Source organism: Vicia villosa, linkage group LG3 (assembly GCF_029867415.1).
Source record: "Vicia villosa cultivar HV-30 ecotype Madison, WI linkage group LG3, Vvil1.0, whole genome shotgun sequence".
Taxonomy (NCBI): Eukaryota; Viridiplantae; Streptophyta; class Magnoliopsida; order Fabales; family Fabaceae; genus Vicia; species Vicia villosa.
This window is the reverse complement of record NC_081182.1, coordinates 34562454-34580962: the sequence shown is the minus strand read 5'-3', so window position 1 is coordinate 34580962 and position 18509 is coordinate 34562454. Positions and strand designations below refer to the sequence as shown.

General features: G+C 31.4%; 1 protein-coding gene across 3 annotated transcripts; it reads left to right on the top strand.

Annotated features, from left to right (window-relative positions):
• Positions 1 to 3797: 3797 nt before the first annotated feature.
• LOC131660954 (pentatricopeptide repeat-containing protein At5g27460) lies at positions 3798 to 7989 on the top strand. Of its 3 annotated transcripts, none has more exons than XR_009301083.1 (5): positions 3798 to 4071; positions 4142 to 4379; positions 4927 to 6167; positions 6265 to 7752; positions 7892 to 7989. XR_009301083.1 is itself a non-coding variant. In XM_058930327.1 (5 exons), the coding sequence occupies exons 1-4, from the start codon at positions 4037 to 4039 to the stop codon at positions 6290 to 6292; spliced, it is 1539 nt and encodes a 512-aa protein (XP_058786310.1). In that variant the 5' UTR covers positions 3798 to 4036; the 3' UTR covers positions 6293 to 6316; positions 7892 to 7989. The 3 variants fall into 3 exon arrangements, 2 of the variants coding, with proteins under 2 accessions (XP_058786310.1, XP_058786308.1); XM_058930327.1 differs by having other exon boundaries at positions 4145 to 4379; positions 6265 to 6316; XM_058930325.1 differs by having other exon boundaries at positions 6265 to 6316.
• The last annotated feature ends 10520 nt before the right edge of the window (positions 7990 to 18509 follow it).

Below are 18509 nucleotides of genomic sequence, written 5' to 3'. Positions count from 1 at the left end.
AATAATAGTTTTTTTTTCCATATACTATTTTGGGATAAAAAATATTTGAATCATAAATACCATTTTCGTATATAAAAATATTTAGATCAATAATAATTTTTTTTCCGTATATAAATATTATTTTTATTTTTACAAATATATCTGGATCAATAGTAAATTTTTGTATATAAAAATGTTCAGATTAATAATAATTTTTTCTCTATACCATTTTTGAATAAAAAATATTTGGATCATAAATACTCTCTCCGTCCCAAAATAAGTATCGCTTTTAGTTTTCAATACAATTTTAGTGTTTATCTTCCAATTAAATCATTTTATTAATACTCTTAATTTACTAATAATTTTAGAAGAGCGTTTGAGAAACCAATAATTTAAGTTGTATCAATACTTGGTTTCTATTTGTATAAAATCAACATTTATATAAATACATCTACATGTAACCAATTGCTTCATGATCATATTAAGATTATTTGTGATATGCATATGTTTTGTATAACTATGTTACACTATGAAGTTGAAGACCATTTTATAGCTAACACCTAGGGGTGGAAATAGGCTGGGCCGAGCTAGGCTTTGCCAAGCCTAAGTCTGACCTGTCAAAAAAACTGCAGCCTAAGTCTGGCCTGTGGTTTGTCGTAGGCTTATTTTTTAGGCCTGAGTCTGGCCTTTTTGAAGGCCTAGTTAGCCTGTTAGCCTATATAAAAGCCTATTTGTTTTAGACATATGTATATAAGCAATTAAAATAATTTTTAAATAGACTAACTAACTAAAAGATCAAGAGACTAAAAATTTGTTTGCATTGACTTATTTTAACTTACCTCTTAGCATAATTTTTACAAGACTATTTGTTTAAGAGAACTTATGAACACAATGTTCATCAGATGTTTTCATCTTATTTTTACAAGTTCTTCAAGATAACCAAATTTTATTTATTTATTTTAATTCAAAGTATAAAACATAACATAATGATAATAAAAAAAGTATTCATATTTATTTAAATAGGCCGACCTGTTAGGCTTAAAAGGCTTCTTTTAGGGCCTGAGGCCTGGCCTTTTTAACTAAATAGGCTTATAAAAAAGCCTAAGCCTTTTCTATTTAAAAATAATGTATGGTCTGGCCTGAGCCTATATAGGCTAGCCTGTAGGCCCCTGTTATCGGCCTGACCTATTTCCACCCCTACAAACACCCAAAGTCAAGGTAATATAAAAATGCATAGGTTATATTATAAATTATTACTATGTATCTGAAGTGTTACAGGAAGTTCACAATGAGATCCTTAAAAAAAGCCAAAGTAATAAAAGAAACATGAAACGAATATTAATGTAACAGAGTTGTCGTATAAAGTACATATAGAAAGTATTATAATATGTCAAGGGTGTACTATCATTGTTCATGGTACAGTGAAAAACAAGAAAGCAAAAAGGAGAACATACGTAAAACTTTGTTTTTTCATTTCGTTCAGAATTTTCTTTGACATCCAACCATCAATTACTTTAAAAAATATTAAAATAATGACTACAATGTAATAGTGTGGTAAACGGTGTTTCAAATGTAACCAAACGTGACATTTGGTTGGAATCTGGTTCATTTAAACATATTTTGCCCTCAATTTATTTATGTGACAACAAACTAATCAAGGTTAAAAATGGTACTTTCAGAACCATTAACTTTCTTATATTATAGATTATCTACCATAATTCTTACAATGCATATTTTTAAAATATAATTATAGTTTTTATTAATTGTAAAAGCTTAAATCTAAATAAAATTTGAGAGATCAAATTTCTTTATACAAAGTGAGATATATCTTTACCTTTTAAATTATATTTTACACCATTTATATATTTTTTTATTTGATCGGAATCTTAAAGAGTTTTTAGGTATTAAACAATAAATTTTATTCAAGTTAAATACTAAAATTTTATGATTTTTTAAATATTTTTGTAAAATAAATGTGTTAATTCAATTGATATTTTATTTAAAATTTACAAATTATATTTAGTGGATAACTCGTGAATTCAATCCAACCCAATCCATTGATGAGCGAATTAGTTTGGTTCGAATTTAGTCTTAGAAGTATGGGTTAAACATTCAACTCAAACTAAAGACTATTGATTGGATTTTGGGAATCTCTTAATGCATCTTATATGGTCCAAAAGAACCCTATGCAAAATCGAAAAATATCGATCTATTTCTAGAAATACATTTTCGGACACACCTTTTGTATCACACACAAACGAGCAAAAATGGTTTCACCCTACAAGCAAATTAAAATTTTTCCGGAGATACATCTTTGTAATTTTGATAAAATAAATTGTCAATTGACCATTATAGGGAGTTATCCGGAGATGTATGTCTGGATAATTAAAGTGGGAATTTAGAAATCTATCACTTTTGCATGTCAGGTTATTCCGGAGATGCATCTCCGAAAAAATCAATTGTGTTATTGCTAAAAACAACCAACTGCATGATCAGAGTTCATTTCCATTTTTCCATAAACCCTCTCCAAAAATCCATCCATTCTCAATCCTTTTTTTCACTCTAAAACTCCATTCTTATGTTTCATCAAATCAAAAGGAGCAAAAGTAGTTTAAATTTAAGGTAAAGTTCATTCATTTTAACCCTCATTGCTTATATTAATCATGTTTTGAAGCTGAAAAAGGTTACGCTGTCTCCAGAAGTGTATCTCCAAATTTTATATGAACTCATATGAAAATGCATTTTCGGAAACTGTCTATACAGATTTTCCAACAATCTATTTTTTGTTTTTGATGCTTCTTAGTATTTTATGTTTTTGTTTTCATTAGGGTACAGGACAGGGTTTGTGAGGTCCATATTTGTCTCCCACTATTATAAATGAGTATTGCTATTCTTACACCATTTATTACACCAAATACTTACACCAAACACTGTTCACCGTATTTGGTTAATGCAGTGTAAAAACTTGGTTAATGCAGTACTGAAGTTGGTTAATGTAACATACAGGTATTAAAAATAATTTTTAGCAGTCACCAAACTTGGTTAATGCTGTGTAAAAACTTGGTTAATGCAGTAATAAAGTTGGTTAATGCAACATTCAGGTATTAAAATTAATTTTTAGCAGTCATCAAACTTGGTTAATGCAGTGTAAAAATTTGGTTAATGCAGTAATGAAGTTGGTTAATGCACTTTCAGGTATTAAAAATAAATGTCCGTACATGAATAGTATTCGTCCATACATGAACAGTGTCGTCCGTACATGAACAGTGTCGTCCGTACATACGGTGTAGGTGTAAGAATTGGTGTAAGAATAGCATTTTTGATTATAAATATAGATCACTTGTCATTTTGTTTCATACCAAAACACAATACACCATAATGAACATCATTTGACATGTTGAAAATGTTCTCTTTACCAGCGTTACACCATCGAGAGAATTTAAGATTACTGAGTACACCTTTCTTGAAGATCCATAATACACGCTACAAGAGCTTATACCATATTATGACAATTTCAAAATTGTGAAGATCGAGTACCGCTTGTCATCCATTGACAAAAAAGGGAAAGCTTGAGTTCAGCAACTATGAGCTGAAGACGGCCATTGATTTAAAGGTTATGTGGATAACTTTTTTTCGTTTAGAATCAAAAATTTCGATCGAATTGGATGTGACTGTTTCGAGATCAATGTTAATTTTATTTTGTGAACATGTTATTTTTGAATTCAGTTTCTGCTTCGCAACATTCCAAAAATATATCCCTGAAATTTTTTACAAATATACATCTCCATAATAATTGTCTCATCACTAATCCTTTTATACGTCGGAATATACATCTTCAAAACTTTGAATCATTTGAAATATATGATGCATTAAAACTTTTTTTTGGACTTAATCAAATTAGACCCAATCTAACCTAGAAACATGTAGCTCAAATTTGAATCTGCGCCATCTTACTTGTCACGTTTAACCTCTCACTTGGATTTAGCGGCAAATCTGTGTGCCATTTAACACAGTGAATCTACCGTGTAGATCTTGATCGGCGACGCCGTAGCTTCAGATGGCGACCCACTCTCTCAACACCTTCCTACAACGGTACGACACCCTAACTCTCACTTCAATCCCTTCTTCTCTCTTCGTCTTCTCACGATGAAACATTTCGCAGCAGCATCAGTTTTGTTTTGAGCGCACGAAATCTTCGGACCCAAGCAGAATCTCGCGCTTCTGCATTTTCAGACAAACCGAACCTGAAAAGCCTAATTGCTGGATTCAAATCTCCTAGTCGGAGTCCATTGCCGGTGCTTCAAAATTGGATCGACCAAGGTAACAAGCTTTCGCCCTCGGAACTCAGGTGCATCTCCAGAACCCTAATAAAATCGAAACGCTACAACCACGCATTTGAGGTTCGATTTTGAAACATTTATTCAATTATGCTTATAAATGAATTTAAATTTATATTAGTACTTGAAGTGTGATTTAACGTTTAATTATCTTACTTGGGAGCTATGCTTATGAATTTAAATTTACACTATAAATTCAAAGATTTTCCTTGTCCTACTAATGCTATTTTATATGCTTATTTAGATTTTTCTATAATCTTACAATTGATGTTAGTGATGTTACGGTTCCACAATTTCTTATTTTACTCCCCTACCTTGATAATAAGTATGTCATGCCTTACATTTTGAGTACTTTTAGAATATTGAGCATTCATTGTGTATAATATAACTTATAATTTGCTTTATTTCATCTATCTTTTGCTACAATGGCCACTCCACAGTCTGTTATTTCACTACTTTCCACGATTGGCTGCTTACAGCCCTGCACCACATATTGTAACTGATCATTGCTTCTTTTAGTCTCTAGCGGGCATGTTGATTTATGTGTTTTATAAGACAGTCTATTCAATTCGCCTAGCTATTTAAATAGGTCAATTTGTCTTTTGCCCAGGTATTGAAGTGGATGGAGAACCAAAAGCAATTCCGTCCAAACCCAGCTGATCATGCTATGAAAGTGGAGTTAATCATTGAAAATTATGGCCTAATGGAAGCTGAAGAATATTTTATGAGCATACGTGACTCGGCTGGAAAGAAAGCTGCCTATCTCCTACTTCTACGTGGCTATGTTAGAGACAGGGACACCAGTAAAGCTGAGAGTTTCATGGAGAAGCTCTATGAACTGGGGCTAGTGGTGAACCCTCATCCGTATAATGAGATGATGAAACTATATCTTGCTACATGTGAGTACCGGAAGGTACCCCTTGTTATCCAGCAAATGAAACGGAATAAAATACCCTGCAATGTTCTGTCCTACAACCTTTGGATGAATGCTTGTGATGAGGGAAAAGGATATGGGGTTGCAGCAGTGGAAACAGTTTTTAGAGCAATGCAAAATGATGAGAATGTTGAGGTGGGATGGAGCAGTCTTGTTACTTTAGCCAATGCTTATATGAAAGCAGGACAATCTGAGAAAGCCATTTTGGTTCTCAAAAATGCTGAAGAGAAACTATCTACCTGTGATCGTCTCGGTTATTTCTTCATCATAACATTATATGCCTCTTTGAAGCAAAAGGAGGGAGTCTTGCGGTTGTGGGAAGCCAGTAAGACAGTTAGTGGAAGAATCAGTTGTGCTAACTACATTTGCATACTAACATGCTTGGTGAAGCTTGGGGACATAGCACGAGCCGAGAGAATCTTCAAAGAATGGGAGTCTAATTGTCTGAAATATGATATCAGAGTCTCTAATGTTCTTTTAGGTGCTTATGTGCGGAATGGGTCAATTGAAGAAGCTGAAGCATTACATCTTCACACATTGCAGAAGGGTGGTTATCCAAACTACAAGACATGGGAGATTCTCATTGAAGGATATGTCAAGAGGCAAAGGATGGACGAGGCTATTATTGCCATGAAAAGAGCTTTGGCTATGGTGAAAGACTGTCATTGGAGGCCGCCACAAGGACTTGTATTAGCCATAGCTGAGTATTTGGAGAAATGTGGGAATTTTGAATATGCAAACGAGTACATCACAGATATTCGTAATCTAGGTCTTGGAAGTTTATCATTGTATAAAATATTGCTTAGAATGCACTTTTCTGCTAAAAAACCACCTCTACATATCCTTAAAATGATCAATGAAGACAAAATTGAGATGGATAGTGAGACATTTTCCATTCTTAAAGCCTTCACAGATAGGTAGCATAAAATCCCTTGGGATTTGTTGATTGTTTGTTGCAAGATGTACGTTTTTTTGTTTCCCATAGAATAATTCATGTCATGTGTACATGTTCAGGTTGAAGTGTTTGGAGGAGAAGCAGTAATCTGGAAGTCAACTTTTTCATCCGGTGAATATTTTTTTAACAGACAATTTAATTTGTTTTCATACTAATACCATTCTTAGGGTCTTGCTTATTTGTGCCCTTAGAATACCATTCTTAGGGTCTTGCTTATTTGTGCCCCTAGAATTATAGTTGAGCGGTTGAAATGGAGGAGGGTTTCAAGGATTTTATGTGAGAGAAAGATACCGCTCAAGTTGAAGGGAAAGTTTATCGGACTGCGGTAAGACATGCAATGTTGTATGTGATAGAATGTTGGACGCTTAAGAATCAACACGAGAATAAAGTAAGTGTAGCAGAGATGAGGATGTTGCGTTGGATGTGTAGTAAGCTATGTGTAGCGTATGGGTTATAAGCTAGTGTTGTAGCAAACTCTTTCGTAGTCGAAGAGCTAGTGTAGCTGTCGAAATGTGCTAGGTTATTAGCATGTCAAATTGGACCAGTCTATTAGCCTAATTGTGTAGTATGTTAGTTGAAAGCTAGGGTTTAGTTTTCTTATAATTAGCATACTTGTCCTCACTTCTCAATAATCCTGATTAAAGGAAAAAGTGGTGTGGTTGAGATTCAATTGTAAACATTGTTCCCTAATGTGTAATTGAATCAAGAATCTAGAGTTTTATACCACTTTGAATCGTCTTTCTCTTCTATCTTTTCTCACTTTGTGGTTTTTTTGCTGATAAAGAAACCAATCATACTCTGTTTTCTGGGCATCGTTTTCACAACACTGTGTACCACCGACACCTCTGAAAAAAGGCATCTCAGTTCGTATCGGTGTCAGACACCTGCACCGACACTTGTGATTACGTTTAATTTATTCATTTTTTAAAAATTATTACCGGTGTCGCCTTGTCAGTGTTGGGGTCGTGTTTGAGGTGTTTGTGCTTCATAGGTGGTAAGACTAGACATGATAAGATTATAAATGACTATTTTAGAGAGAGTGTTAGAAAAATGGTGGAGAATAAACTTCAGTGGTTTGGGTATGAGAGAGAAACTTGTGGATTCTGTGATAAAAAAAGTAAATCAAATGGAGAAGAGTCAAATAGTTAGAGGTCGAGGAAGACCTAGAAAAATTGAGAAGTTATTAAGAAAAATTTCGAGATTAACAATTTAGGTAAAAACATGATCTTGGATAGAATTTTATGGCGGAAGTTGATCCATATAACTGACCCCACTTAATAGGATAAAGCTTGATTGTTACTGCTTATTTGTGACCTTAGGGCACCTATTAAGGATTCAAATAGTATAAATTTTGCATTGATAAAAACAATATTTTCAACTTTTACCGCATTGAAAGCATGATTATGATGACATTATTTTTATATTAAATTCTTTAACACGTGCCTTTAGGGATGGACACGTGTTAGCGTTTTTCTTATTGAATTGAAATTTTTGTCAATTGCAGATCACAGAAAATAGACATTTGTTCAAATTCTGCTATGCAACTGGTTATAGTGCTGCTATAGCCGGCTAGTTGTTATTTTAAAATACTTTATACTACTAAATAGCATATCATAGAACAATAGTATTGATTTGTTTGAGTTGTGCTTGTAGCCGCTATTTAACCACACACCTTATTGAACACAGAAACCAAGGTGCAACATTGTCACATATGACTCAGAATGAAGGCTTTGCAAAGATTAGCAGCTGACTACAATCTACAATATCTTTATTCATATATTTTTGTAAGTCCCATTTGAGTTAAGAAGGAAGTGGCAAACTCTTTTGTAACTAGTTTTGATATTCGAAACCCCCAATTCTCAAAATCATAGAAATGCGGTGTCTATAATTTTTTATAAAAATTCAGTATGGTTAATAATACCTTAAATCTTGGTGATTTTAGTTGAATTAGAGACGAGCCACTTCTTTATCTTTGTTGATCTGTTACTCACAATTGTCTCTAACTTGCAGAACAAAGACTGACCCTATTCCTGTCATACTTTTTATCAGCTGGTCAATGAAACTATAAATTCCTAGACGAAAGTAAAAAATTAATGGCTTTCTAGCTTTTGGTATATTTGCAGAATCTGCCAAAGATGGCCACCAACCAGCTAAAGAAAGAAAATCTATAATTGGTAAGAAATTTTGTTTGTCCCCATTACCTTTTGTATTTACTTTTCTTCAAATCATTTTTGTATTTCTTTAGCAGGTTACATCATGAATTCTAAAAAAAAAGTATATCTTACTCGACCATTGGTGTTTGATATGTTTTATGATGAAAAATGTCAGAAATTAGTTGTTAGATATGTTAGTGGAGTGATTCAAACCCACACTGCCTTATCTCTCTTACCCCGATAATCCTATACAAACCACCTGATCTACAGTGCATTATGATCATATTGATGTTTTTTAACTCTCGTCTTTATAATATTCAGTGTAGTGAGTTCTCTATTTCTCCTAAAGTTAGTCCTCAGCTTTTCTATTTCCACAAAATACTAATTGTTTTTTTTTTATTCATCTGTATATGATTTGCGGTTCAGTGTTAAATTTTCAGCCCAAGGTGCGGACAGAAATGGTTGTTCATAAAACAAAAGATTCAGATTCAAATGGATATTCAAAGATTGCTTAAGATGATAGAAACTGGAAAGACAGATAGAGACGAGCACCAGTAGCCTACAGCCCTCTACTAAATTGGGAATTCGGGTTTGGAGGACAGGCACCATGGCTACTTTAGATTGGTATTTTGTTTGGGAGGCATTCTGATGAGCAAATTGCTGGTTTAACGTTGAAAACACCAAGCATATGTTAGCTCCAAAAGAACTATGTAGTTTCTTTGTGGCCAACCATTGGTTTGCAATGACTCATCAGTAAAACAAACATTATAAATGATATGACTGACAGTTTTTTGTTCTTCTAGTTTATCATCATGCAAAATATTGCTTAGGATGAACCTTTGTAATGATAAACTGGCCTCTTCCATCTTCAAATAGTGGAAGAATGATTGAACCATTGCTATTTAGCAATTAACATATTGATGAAGTAGGTTACTTACTTACTTCCCATCAAAATTTCATTACAAGAAATTGTAATTTTTCTTTCTGTGCTTACATGACTAGATTAGGTACGATTGTTTATTTATGGCAACTGCACTGCCCATTTATCAGACACATCAAACATGAACATAGCTGTAATATATTGATTATTCCCACACCTCAGTAAAAAATCATTAATGTTGTTAAAATTAGGAAATGCACTTCCAAATACTTGGCAATTTTTCATTGGATCCTTATACATTTTTTTAGGTTTGGTGCGAAATTTCTAAAATATTTTTTGTTTTCGGAGATATATTTTCGGACGTACTAATTTTTTACTTTATGTAAAGGTAAATTCCGTGATAAAAATATTTTAGAGATCCATCTTCTCCTTATTCATTTAAAATAAAATTAATATATTTTATTTTTATTTTTAATTTGTTGACGTTGTAACGATATGATTACACAGTATAATTACACAATATAATATTTCAAATTTATTTAAGAATGCAATTTCATATATATTATAGTATTATCAAGTTAGAATAGTCACATGCACACCCTTTCTTATAATTACACAATATAATATTTCAAATTTATTTAAGAATGCAATTTCATATATATTATTCTTTAAACAGAAGATAGAATTGTAAGATACAATTGATATTTATGCATCAATTATAAATTTATTTTATGGTATATATGAATGACAAAATATAAAATCATGTTAACCAATTATGTTAACCTCTATATGTGTATGTATGTCTCAATAAAAATCTAGTAAAAAATCGAACCAATCTAAATCGCATTGAACTAGGTGAATATATTTAAAGCTCGTGTCAAAGTCTCTCGCTCACATTTAAAATGAATTGATATATTTTATTTTATTTTTCGTTTTTTATTTGTTGAAGTTGGTAACGATAAGATTAAAATAAAGTGTACATATTGAGGATAAAAAAAATTATAGTATTATCAAGTTAGAATAGTCACATGCATACCCTTTTTTATAATTACACAATATAATATTTCAAAATTATTTAAGAATGCAATTTCATATATATTATCCTTTAGACAGAAGATAGAATTGTAAGATACAATTCATACTTATGCATCAATTTATAAACTTATTTTATGGTATATATGAATGACTAAACATAAAATTATGTTAACCTCTATATGTGTATGTATGCCTCAATAAAAATATAGTAAAAAATTGAACCAATTGAACCAATCTAAATCGCATTGATTTGGTTTAGTTTGATTCGATTTTACTTCTAAAAGTCAATCAAACCGTATATTTTTTCTCTTGTCGTTTGAATGTTTTTTAACACTAAAACTGCCCAAACTCACAGCGAACACCCCAAATTTAATTAATATTTAATTTTTTAAAATAATTATTTGATATAATTATAAATATTTCATCAATATTTTGATTTATAACAAATTATTAATGGAACATGTTAATGGACGTGTTTTGTTATTTTCTATATGTTAAGCTTTGAAATCCCTTTCCAGCATGAAATGTATTATTTTAAAAATAATAGCATAAAATACACCAAAAGACACGACAACAGAGAATATACCGATGAATATGATGTTTTAAAAAAATAAACATTATAAACTGATCAACCAAACCAAACCGAACCAAACCGATTTTTTTAGTTCGGTTCCAATTTTGAAAAATGTTGAAAATCGAACCAAACCAAACCGATGAAAATATCATTGGTTCACACTTTTTTTGAACTAAAACCGGTCCAAACCGATCTGATTACACCTCTATTCATTCATTATCTAATTCCTAACCAAATTGCACAATGTATGAACTAAATTCAGATTGCAATTGAGATATTTTCATTTCAAATTTCACAAAATTTCATTCAGATTTGAGTCACACTTTGTGCATTTTTGCACAATCCCTAGACCAACATTTAACCTAATCTCTAAGCCTATAAATCAAATCATTGCCAGCAACAAATAACAATACTACTAGCCTAACCAAAATTCGGCATCAAATTCAAGTTTCTTTGTCTTGAAGAAACTTTAAATTAAATTTGAGCAAAAAGTCTTCTATCTTGATCCAATTGCCATCCAATTTCCATGAGTCATTACATGGCATAATTACCATCATAGTTCCTAAAAAAAACCACTCACGAAACTCAAATTCATTCAAGTTCATTTTGAATTTGATTTTAAAAAAGTTTTCAAAACTGTGAAATAATGCTAAATTAAGGATGAGGAAGTTACAATGATTCCAAATCTGAAAAAAAAAGGTGAAAAATAAGTTTTGCCGAAGCTTGATCAGAATGCGGATTTTTGGCCGGAAGACTTATTGCGTTCTTCATTTAGGTAGTCCTCAAATCTTTGATTTTCTTTTTTTTTCATGTCATTGTGTTTCGGCACAGTTTAAATCATCAATTAATTTTATAAAAACACTTTGGGTTGATGATTTCTAAAAGTTTGGTGTTCTTGACTCATGAATGTTGTTGAACCTTAAACCTGAATTTTTCAATTTTCGCTTGTTTCATGCAAATTAATATAACAAATCAATTCCAAAGCAATGTTAAATACATTTCCATAATCTCTTTCACGTAAAATCAAGAGTTATGGCCAAATCAAAGTTTTAAGTTTGAATATGTGATTTTTCAAGTTTTGCTATTTTGTGGTGGATTTGTTGTTTTGATCATGAATTCATATTTGTTTACGCTCATAATGCATGATTGCTTTCATTTTTATGAATTTTGGTGTTAATTTGGAGTTTCGAGAACTTGTGTTCATGAGAATAGGGGAAACTAGAGAAAGACGATGAACTGGGGGTGGGGTCCATACGGGCTGCTCACGACACCCCCTCCGCTACTTCGCGCGCCCCTGCGTCTGTTTTTTTGTTATTATATCTTTTTAAAAACATTGGGCTTTGAGGCCCTTTTAGACTTTTCACTCCAACAATTCTATTGCAGCCCCTTTTATTTTAATTTGATTGTTTTCTTTCATTAATACAATAAAATAAAATAAATTATTTTGTTCTCTATAAAAAATCAAAGTTAGTTGATTTATTTTTATAAATTAACTAATAAATCAATAAATATAAAAACCAAGTTAATTTTAAATAAAAGAATGTTTTAATTAGATGCATGGTGGTGATTGGTTGACAGTGTAAAAATATTTTACACTGTCAGTGCATGACCCATTTTCTCTTATAAAAATCAAAACCATTTGATTAACATCAAGTTCTTTTTCAAAATTAAAACCCTTTCATTTCAACAAAATCATTTTTAAGTCCAAAAAATCAATCAAATCACTGGATCAAAATCAAGTTCTTTTTCCGTTTAATAAAAAACATATCAAAAATATTTTCTTAATGAAATTGAATGAAAAAGGAATAGTTTGATGTATATCCCTCTTTTCCTCGAGTATTTGGATATCTACTGTATAGCTTGCATTTTGAATGTTCGTCATCCTCTTGAAATTACTTTCTTAATAAAACCGAACGAAAAAGGACTAGTTGGATGTATATCCTTCTTTTCCCCGAGTATTTGGATACCTGTTGTATAGCTTGCAATTTGAATACTCTTCATTTCCTCGAAATTATTTTCTTAATAAAATCAGACAAAAAAAGACTAGTTGGATGTATATCCTTCTTTTCCACGAGTATTTGGATAACAGTTGTATAACTTGCATTTCAAAAACTCGTCTTCCACCTAAAAACAATCTCAATCAATCAAACCTATATTTTCCTTCATTAGTGTGACGAAAAATTTTCATAAATGAATGATGTTTTATCCATTCTGATGCGAAGCACGAATTAACACTTCAATCCTTTCATGTGCGAGTAGTAAGCAATGATGAGCAAAAAATGTGATGAAAACATAATCTGTGAGAATCCAGATTATGTTGTCCATTTTGAGGTGAAGCACGAAGAGCGTTCCCTAATCGCATGATTGGATATCAAGCAACATTGTCCGTTCGAATGTGATTAAAGCATAATCTGTGAGAATCCATATTATGTTTTTATCCATTCTAATGCGATAGACACAAAAAGTTTCTTACTCCCATTACTGGGTAGCAAGCAATATTTTTTGCTCAAAGGCAATTTGTGCATCTTTCGCTGAAATCGACCAACCCACATATATTTGCTACCCAGAACTCTGTAGCTTTGAATTCCTCATTGCACCAGAGTATACGTAGGAGCGAGATTTAACGTCTCGTCAAACACCCTAATAAAAAACCTAAACATTTCCCCTTCCTTTTGTTTTTGTAAATACAACATAATAATTAGAAGAAAACCTATAATGTAAGCTAACACTCTTATTCACAAAACTAACTAAATAATTTTCTTTGAGTATAACGGATGTGAGGGGTGTTAATATCTTCCCCTCGCATATTCGACTCCAAAATTGAATTTAATTGCAATGACCATGTTTTTATTCTTTTAGGGTTTTATCGATATTTTCTCTTCAAAAATAAACTTTGACGGTGACTCTTGTTGACTTTTGAGCGTTCGTGCGATCAGGTATTTTTTGCGCCGCTACACGATTCATCGAAGTGATCTCTGATTCCACACCGACGAGGTGCTAATTATTGTTAAGGTGGTCGAGATGAAGTATTTGTACCTTCATCCCAGAAAAAGAATTTTTATTAATGTGCCAAATTCTAAATTTTCCGTCGCGCTATCATAATTTAATATATTAAACCATAATGTGTGAGTTATGTAAAAAAAAAAAATAGCGAAAATGAATTTATTTCAAGTGTGGGTTCGTATCAAAAAATGAATTTTTTATGAGAAATTATTATATTTTATAAGGATGTTACTTTATTTTCTGCACACATGTTAATAGTGATATTAATGTTCATATCAACCATACAACAACTAGTCTTACCAATTCCACAAATCATAATAACCGTATAGCTACGCCTAGCCTCAGTGGCGGATCCAAACATTTTGTATAATGGGGGCAAATATTAATATAGTAAATTTTTTCTTTAATACATGAATAAGAGTTTAAAATATTGTAATTTAAAAATAAAAATTTTAAATTTGTAATTATGGTGTGATTTGTCACAATTTTTCTATTTATTAAAAATAAAATAAAAACTTAGAATAAAATTTAATAGATAAAAATGTTGATATAAACAATATGAAATAATTATATATTTGTTTAGTATTTCAAAAAGAGATAAAAGTAATTATTCAAAAAAGTGAAGATGATAAAAAAAATTAAAAAAAGAAATAAAAGTTTAATAATGTTAAGATACTCTTTTAATAAGCTCCCTTTTGATTGTTAAATTTTTATATAAAATCCATCAAAGTATTTGATTCCTGTAAATTAAGAGAAACTTTAATAAATTGTAATAAATAGAAAACATGTTGGATGGTATAATACCATAATTTCTCAAGTAAATTGTGTATGTTAGGTAATGAAAAAAATAACAAGATATTACCTTACAAATTATAAAGAAAGTAATAAAATTCTATAATGACATTGAATGAATTTTATAAAGTAAGAAAATTCAAGCAGGCAGCCAAATAAGATATGATTATTAGAACACAACAAATAGTGTGATGCAATGAATAAAACATAAAAAATTATGGGGGCAGACTTCTCTAAACTTGATATAGAAAGAAAGAATATTAGTATTGTCAAAGAAAAAGAAAATTATATGGTGGGGGCTTAAGCCCCCATATCAATGTACATGCATCCGCCCCTGCCTAGCCTCGTTCCATTCATTGAACATGAACTTTGCACTCCTTCTGAACCCTTGTATTCTCTTGCCTTCAATATGAATATTCTCTTACCAACCCTTGCACCCATTAGATAGCCCACTAGAACCGAACATGTATCAAGCTACCTAAAAAACTATCATTGTTATAATGCTTTAAGCCTTTTCTATCCTAGTACATCATTCATTACTTATCCATTATCCCATTATATGATAAGCATTCCATCCTATACAAACATCAATGTTTACTAATGAACCTAAAACCTACCAATGAGCCTAAACACTTGATCGTGACAAGAAAACAATAGATGCAGAATTGCGTGCTCTTGTAAAAATCAAAGTCATACCATGATTGATATTCCTAATGGCAAGGTCCCTATTGGTCGTAAATGGATTTATAAGCTCAAGTATCATGTTTATGGACGATGTAGATTACTTTGACACATGTTGACGTGTTGCCAAGATTACTACAGTCACGATCTTAGTGTCTTTGATAACTATCGAGGATTGGAAACTTGATCAATTAGATGTAAACAATATAGAAATTTTGGTACTTACAAAACAGAAGTCAAGACTGATGTCCTTACACCACACAATGTCAAGACATATGTTATAACATCTGCCGACTGACAACACAGATATCAAAACTAAAATAAACTGCAGAATGATAAATAACACAGTAAATTGTTAACTCAGTTCAGTGCAACAACACATAATCTGGGGCCTACCAAGTCAGGAAGGAAATCTAGTGTAATAGTATTTGTTCATAGCCTAAACAGTCCCAGTTTACAACTTTTTCTCCTATTTACTATCCCGTGCAACTTCTACCTATAAATCAACATCTAGATATGAGAAATCACCGTCTCACTTCCAATTCACACGCCTTGTGACCATAGGAACCAAATAAAAAGATTACACTTTCAAATAAACAATCATTTATCTTGCTTAAAAGCTTCAATCAAGAATAATGCTTAACTCTTTTTCTTAAAAGCTTCAAGAGTGAGAACAAACAGTCCACCTCAATGTATCAAAAGATACATGAGTGACACACAAACAAAACACACGAAAATCTTGAAAGACTCTCAAAACACTAACCCTTATTTGCACTCAGGGTTTCTATTTGTGAATGCTTTTTATATTAGGTTTAACAAGTCTTTATCTATAGACTCTTGCAGTATGGGCTTGGACTTCTGAATAAAATCTAATCTTCTCCTTTTTCAATCAGCTGGAAGATCTTCGCACAAAATATAAACAAATCAAATCAAATCTTAGTTTCCTAAAAAAGTCTCAATGATCCTTTTTCTGAAACTAAATTAAATCTGCATTGTCCTAAAAACTCCTTGATTGGCTGTGCTTGTATGAGTGTCTGAATCTTCCAGAATCTCATATTTTTCAATCAAATCTTCAAGGAATAAAATCCAGTCTGAACTGTCAGAATATTCTGGTATAACATGTCACAACATCTGGCAGAACATCTGTCTAAACTCATGACAGCAGAATCTGTCATGACAGTTGGTGATGTTTCAACATCTTGCTCAACATCAGTTAAGAACTATGTTTTAGCAAAACTATGTCAATCACAAAACTATGGAACTAACAAATACATTTTTAAATGGTGACTTGAACAAGGAAGTTTACACATCACTTTGGTTATCCCACTTCAAAACTCTCACAAGTTAATAATAAATCCCTTTATGCTATGAAACAGTCAAGTAAACAATGTAAGTTATCATTTGCCTTGGTTTCTTTGGGATATACCCATTGGTTATCATTTTCCTGGTTTTCTTTCGGAAATACTTAGTCATAAGTTGACCAATCTTTATATGTCAAGACCACTTATACTAAATTCATTACATTGGTAGTCTATGTTAATGATATTATTTTTCATGGGGATTCCAACCATGATACACTTTTTGTAAAAAAAAAATCTGGATGGCAAATTTTACATTAAATGTCTTGGTCAACTCATATTATTTATAGAACTCGTGTTTACATGATTGAAATCTTCTTGAATAAAAGTGTGTGTGTGTGTATATATATATATATATATATATATATATATATATATATATATATATATATATATACAACTCCGTAACAAATTATAAGCAAATTATATATTATTTCTTTTGATCTTAAAAGAATATTGAATGATTAATGTATCTGATCTACTTAACCTCCTAGAAGACTAATGCCTTCCGGTTGCCAAACTATACGGTATTCCCTTTGATCTTAAAAGAACATCTCAACCCTTAAAGAATTACCACTAGAAAATTTTGCTTTGTATATAGGTTATTTAGTTAATTGATTTACCTAACTAATATTAACCATGACATTCTCTTTATGTCAACACCATAATTGTTGTATATCTAATCCTCTTGAGCCTCACTATTAACTGCAACTCATGTTTGTACGATACCTTAAGACTTTTTATACAGAAAATGTGTATTTTTATGTTCAAGTGTTATGAAGCTTCATTTTTTGTTAACTCTAGTTATATCAGACATCCTAACACACCCAAATATGTAACCAGCTATCATATCCTTGTTGTTTCTTTATGATTCACTTAATATTTTAAAAGCAAAACGTTATTTCTAGATTTTTAACTAAAGCTACATAGCGCGTTTTAACCTTTCATGTGAAACCTAATGACGTATATATCTATTAATGAAGTTTTTTTTTTCATTCATGAAAAAATGTATTTTCTCAGTTGAAGTGTTATAAAGTTTCATTTTTTCATTGACTCTGACTATATCAGACATCCTAATACACGCAGATCTGTAATCATTTATCATATCCTTGATGATTCTTTTATGATTCACTTAATATTTTAAAAGCAAAACACTATTTCTAAATTTTTAACTAAACTTCTCAGTGCGTTTCATGTGAAATCTAATGACTTATATACCTATTAATGGACTTTTTTTTCATTCATTCAAAATTAGAAAAATAACAAATTATTGACAAAAATATAGTATATCATATAACAATAATAATCAACTATCTACACCATGTTCTCATTTCCCCTTTGTGAGTGCTTTGTATGTGTCAAGGTATACCCTGCTGGTAAGCACATCACCATTTATGCTAAATCTTTATCCTAAAAAAAAACAATCTAGTCAAAATAATCAATAACAACAATTTAGTCATTACAAAAAAAATATTAAAGCATTAAAAAGAATGTTACTCCAAGTGTAGGGTCATTCGGTATATAGAAAAGCTCAGGAAATCAGGTGAGACGATTACCAAAGCACGTGAGTCAGCGTGTCTTGTCAGCTATTTATTTTAAGTCACGTGTCGTACAATAGACCCCTTTATTGTCGGTTTCAACCAAAGACTCCTCTTCACTCTAACCAGTCCCATCCTCTTACCGTGGACTCGCCCACACTATATCCCCTACCCCAGCAGCCAAAGTAAGCAATAAACACAAATAACCAACAAAAAGTGGACACGCAAGTTAAAATCACAAAATCAAAAACATCACAATATATATAGATAGAGAGAGAAAAATTAGAGAG

Coding starts and splice junctions, on each gene's coding strand:
- LOC131660954 (XM_058930325.1), top strand. CDS start 4,037: ATGGCGACCCACTCTCTCAACACCTTCCTACAACG. Junction 4,072..4,141: donor CTCAACACCTTCCTACAACG/GTACGACACCCT, acceptor AACATTTCGCAG/CAGCATCAGTTTTGTTTTGA. Junction 4,380..4,926: donor GCTACAACCACGCATTTGAG/GTTCGATTTTGA, acceptor TCTTTTGCCCAG/GTATTGAAGTGGATGGAGAA.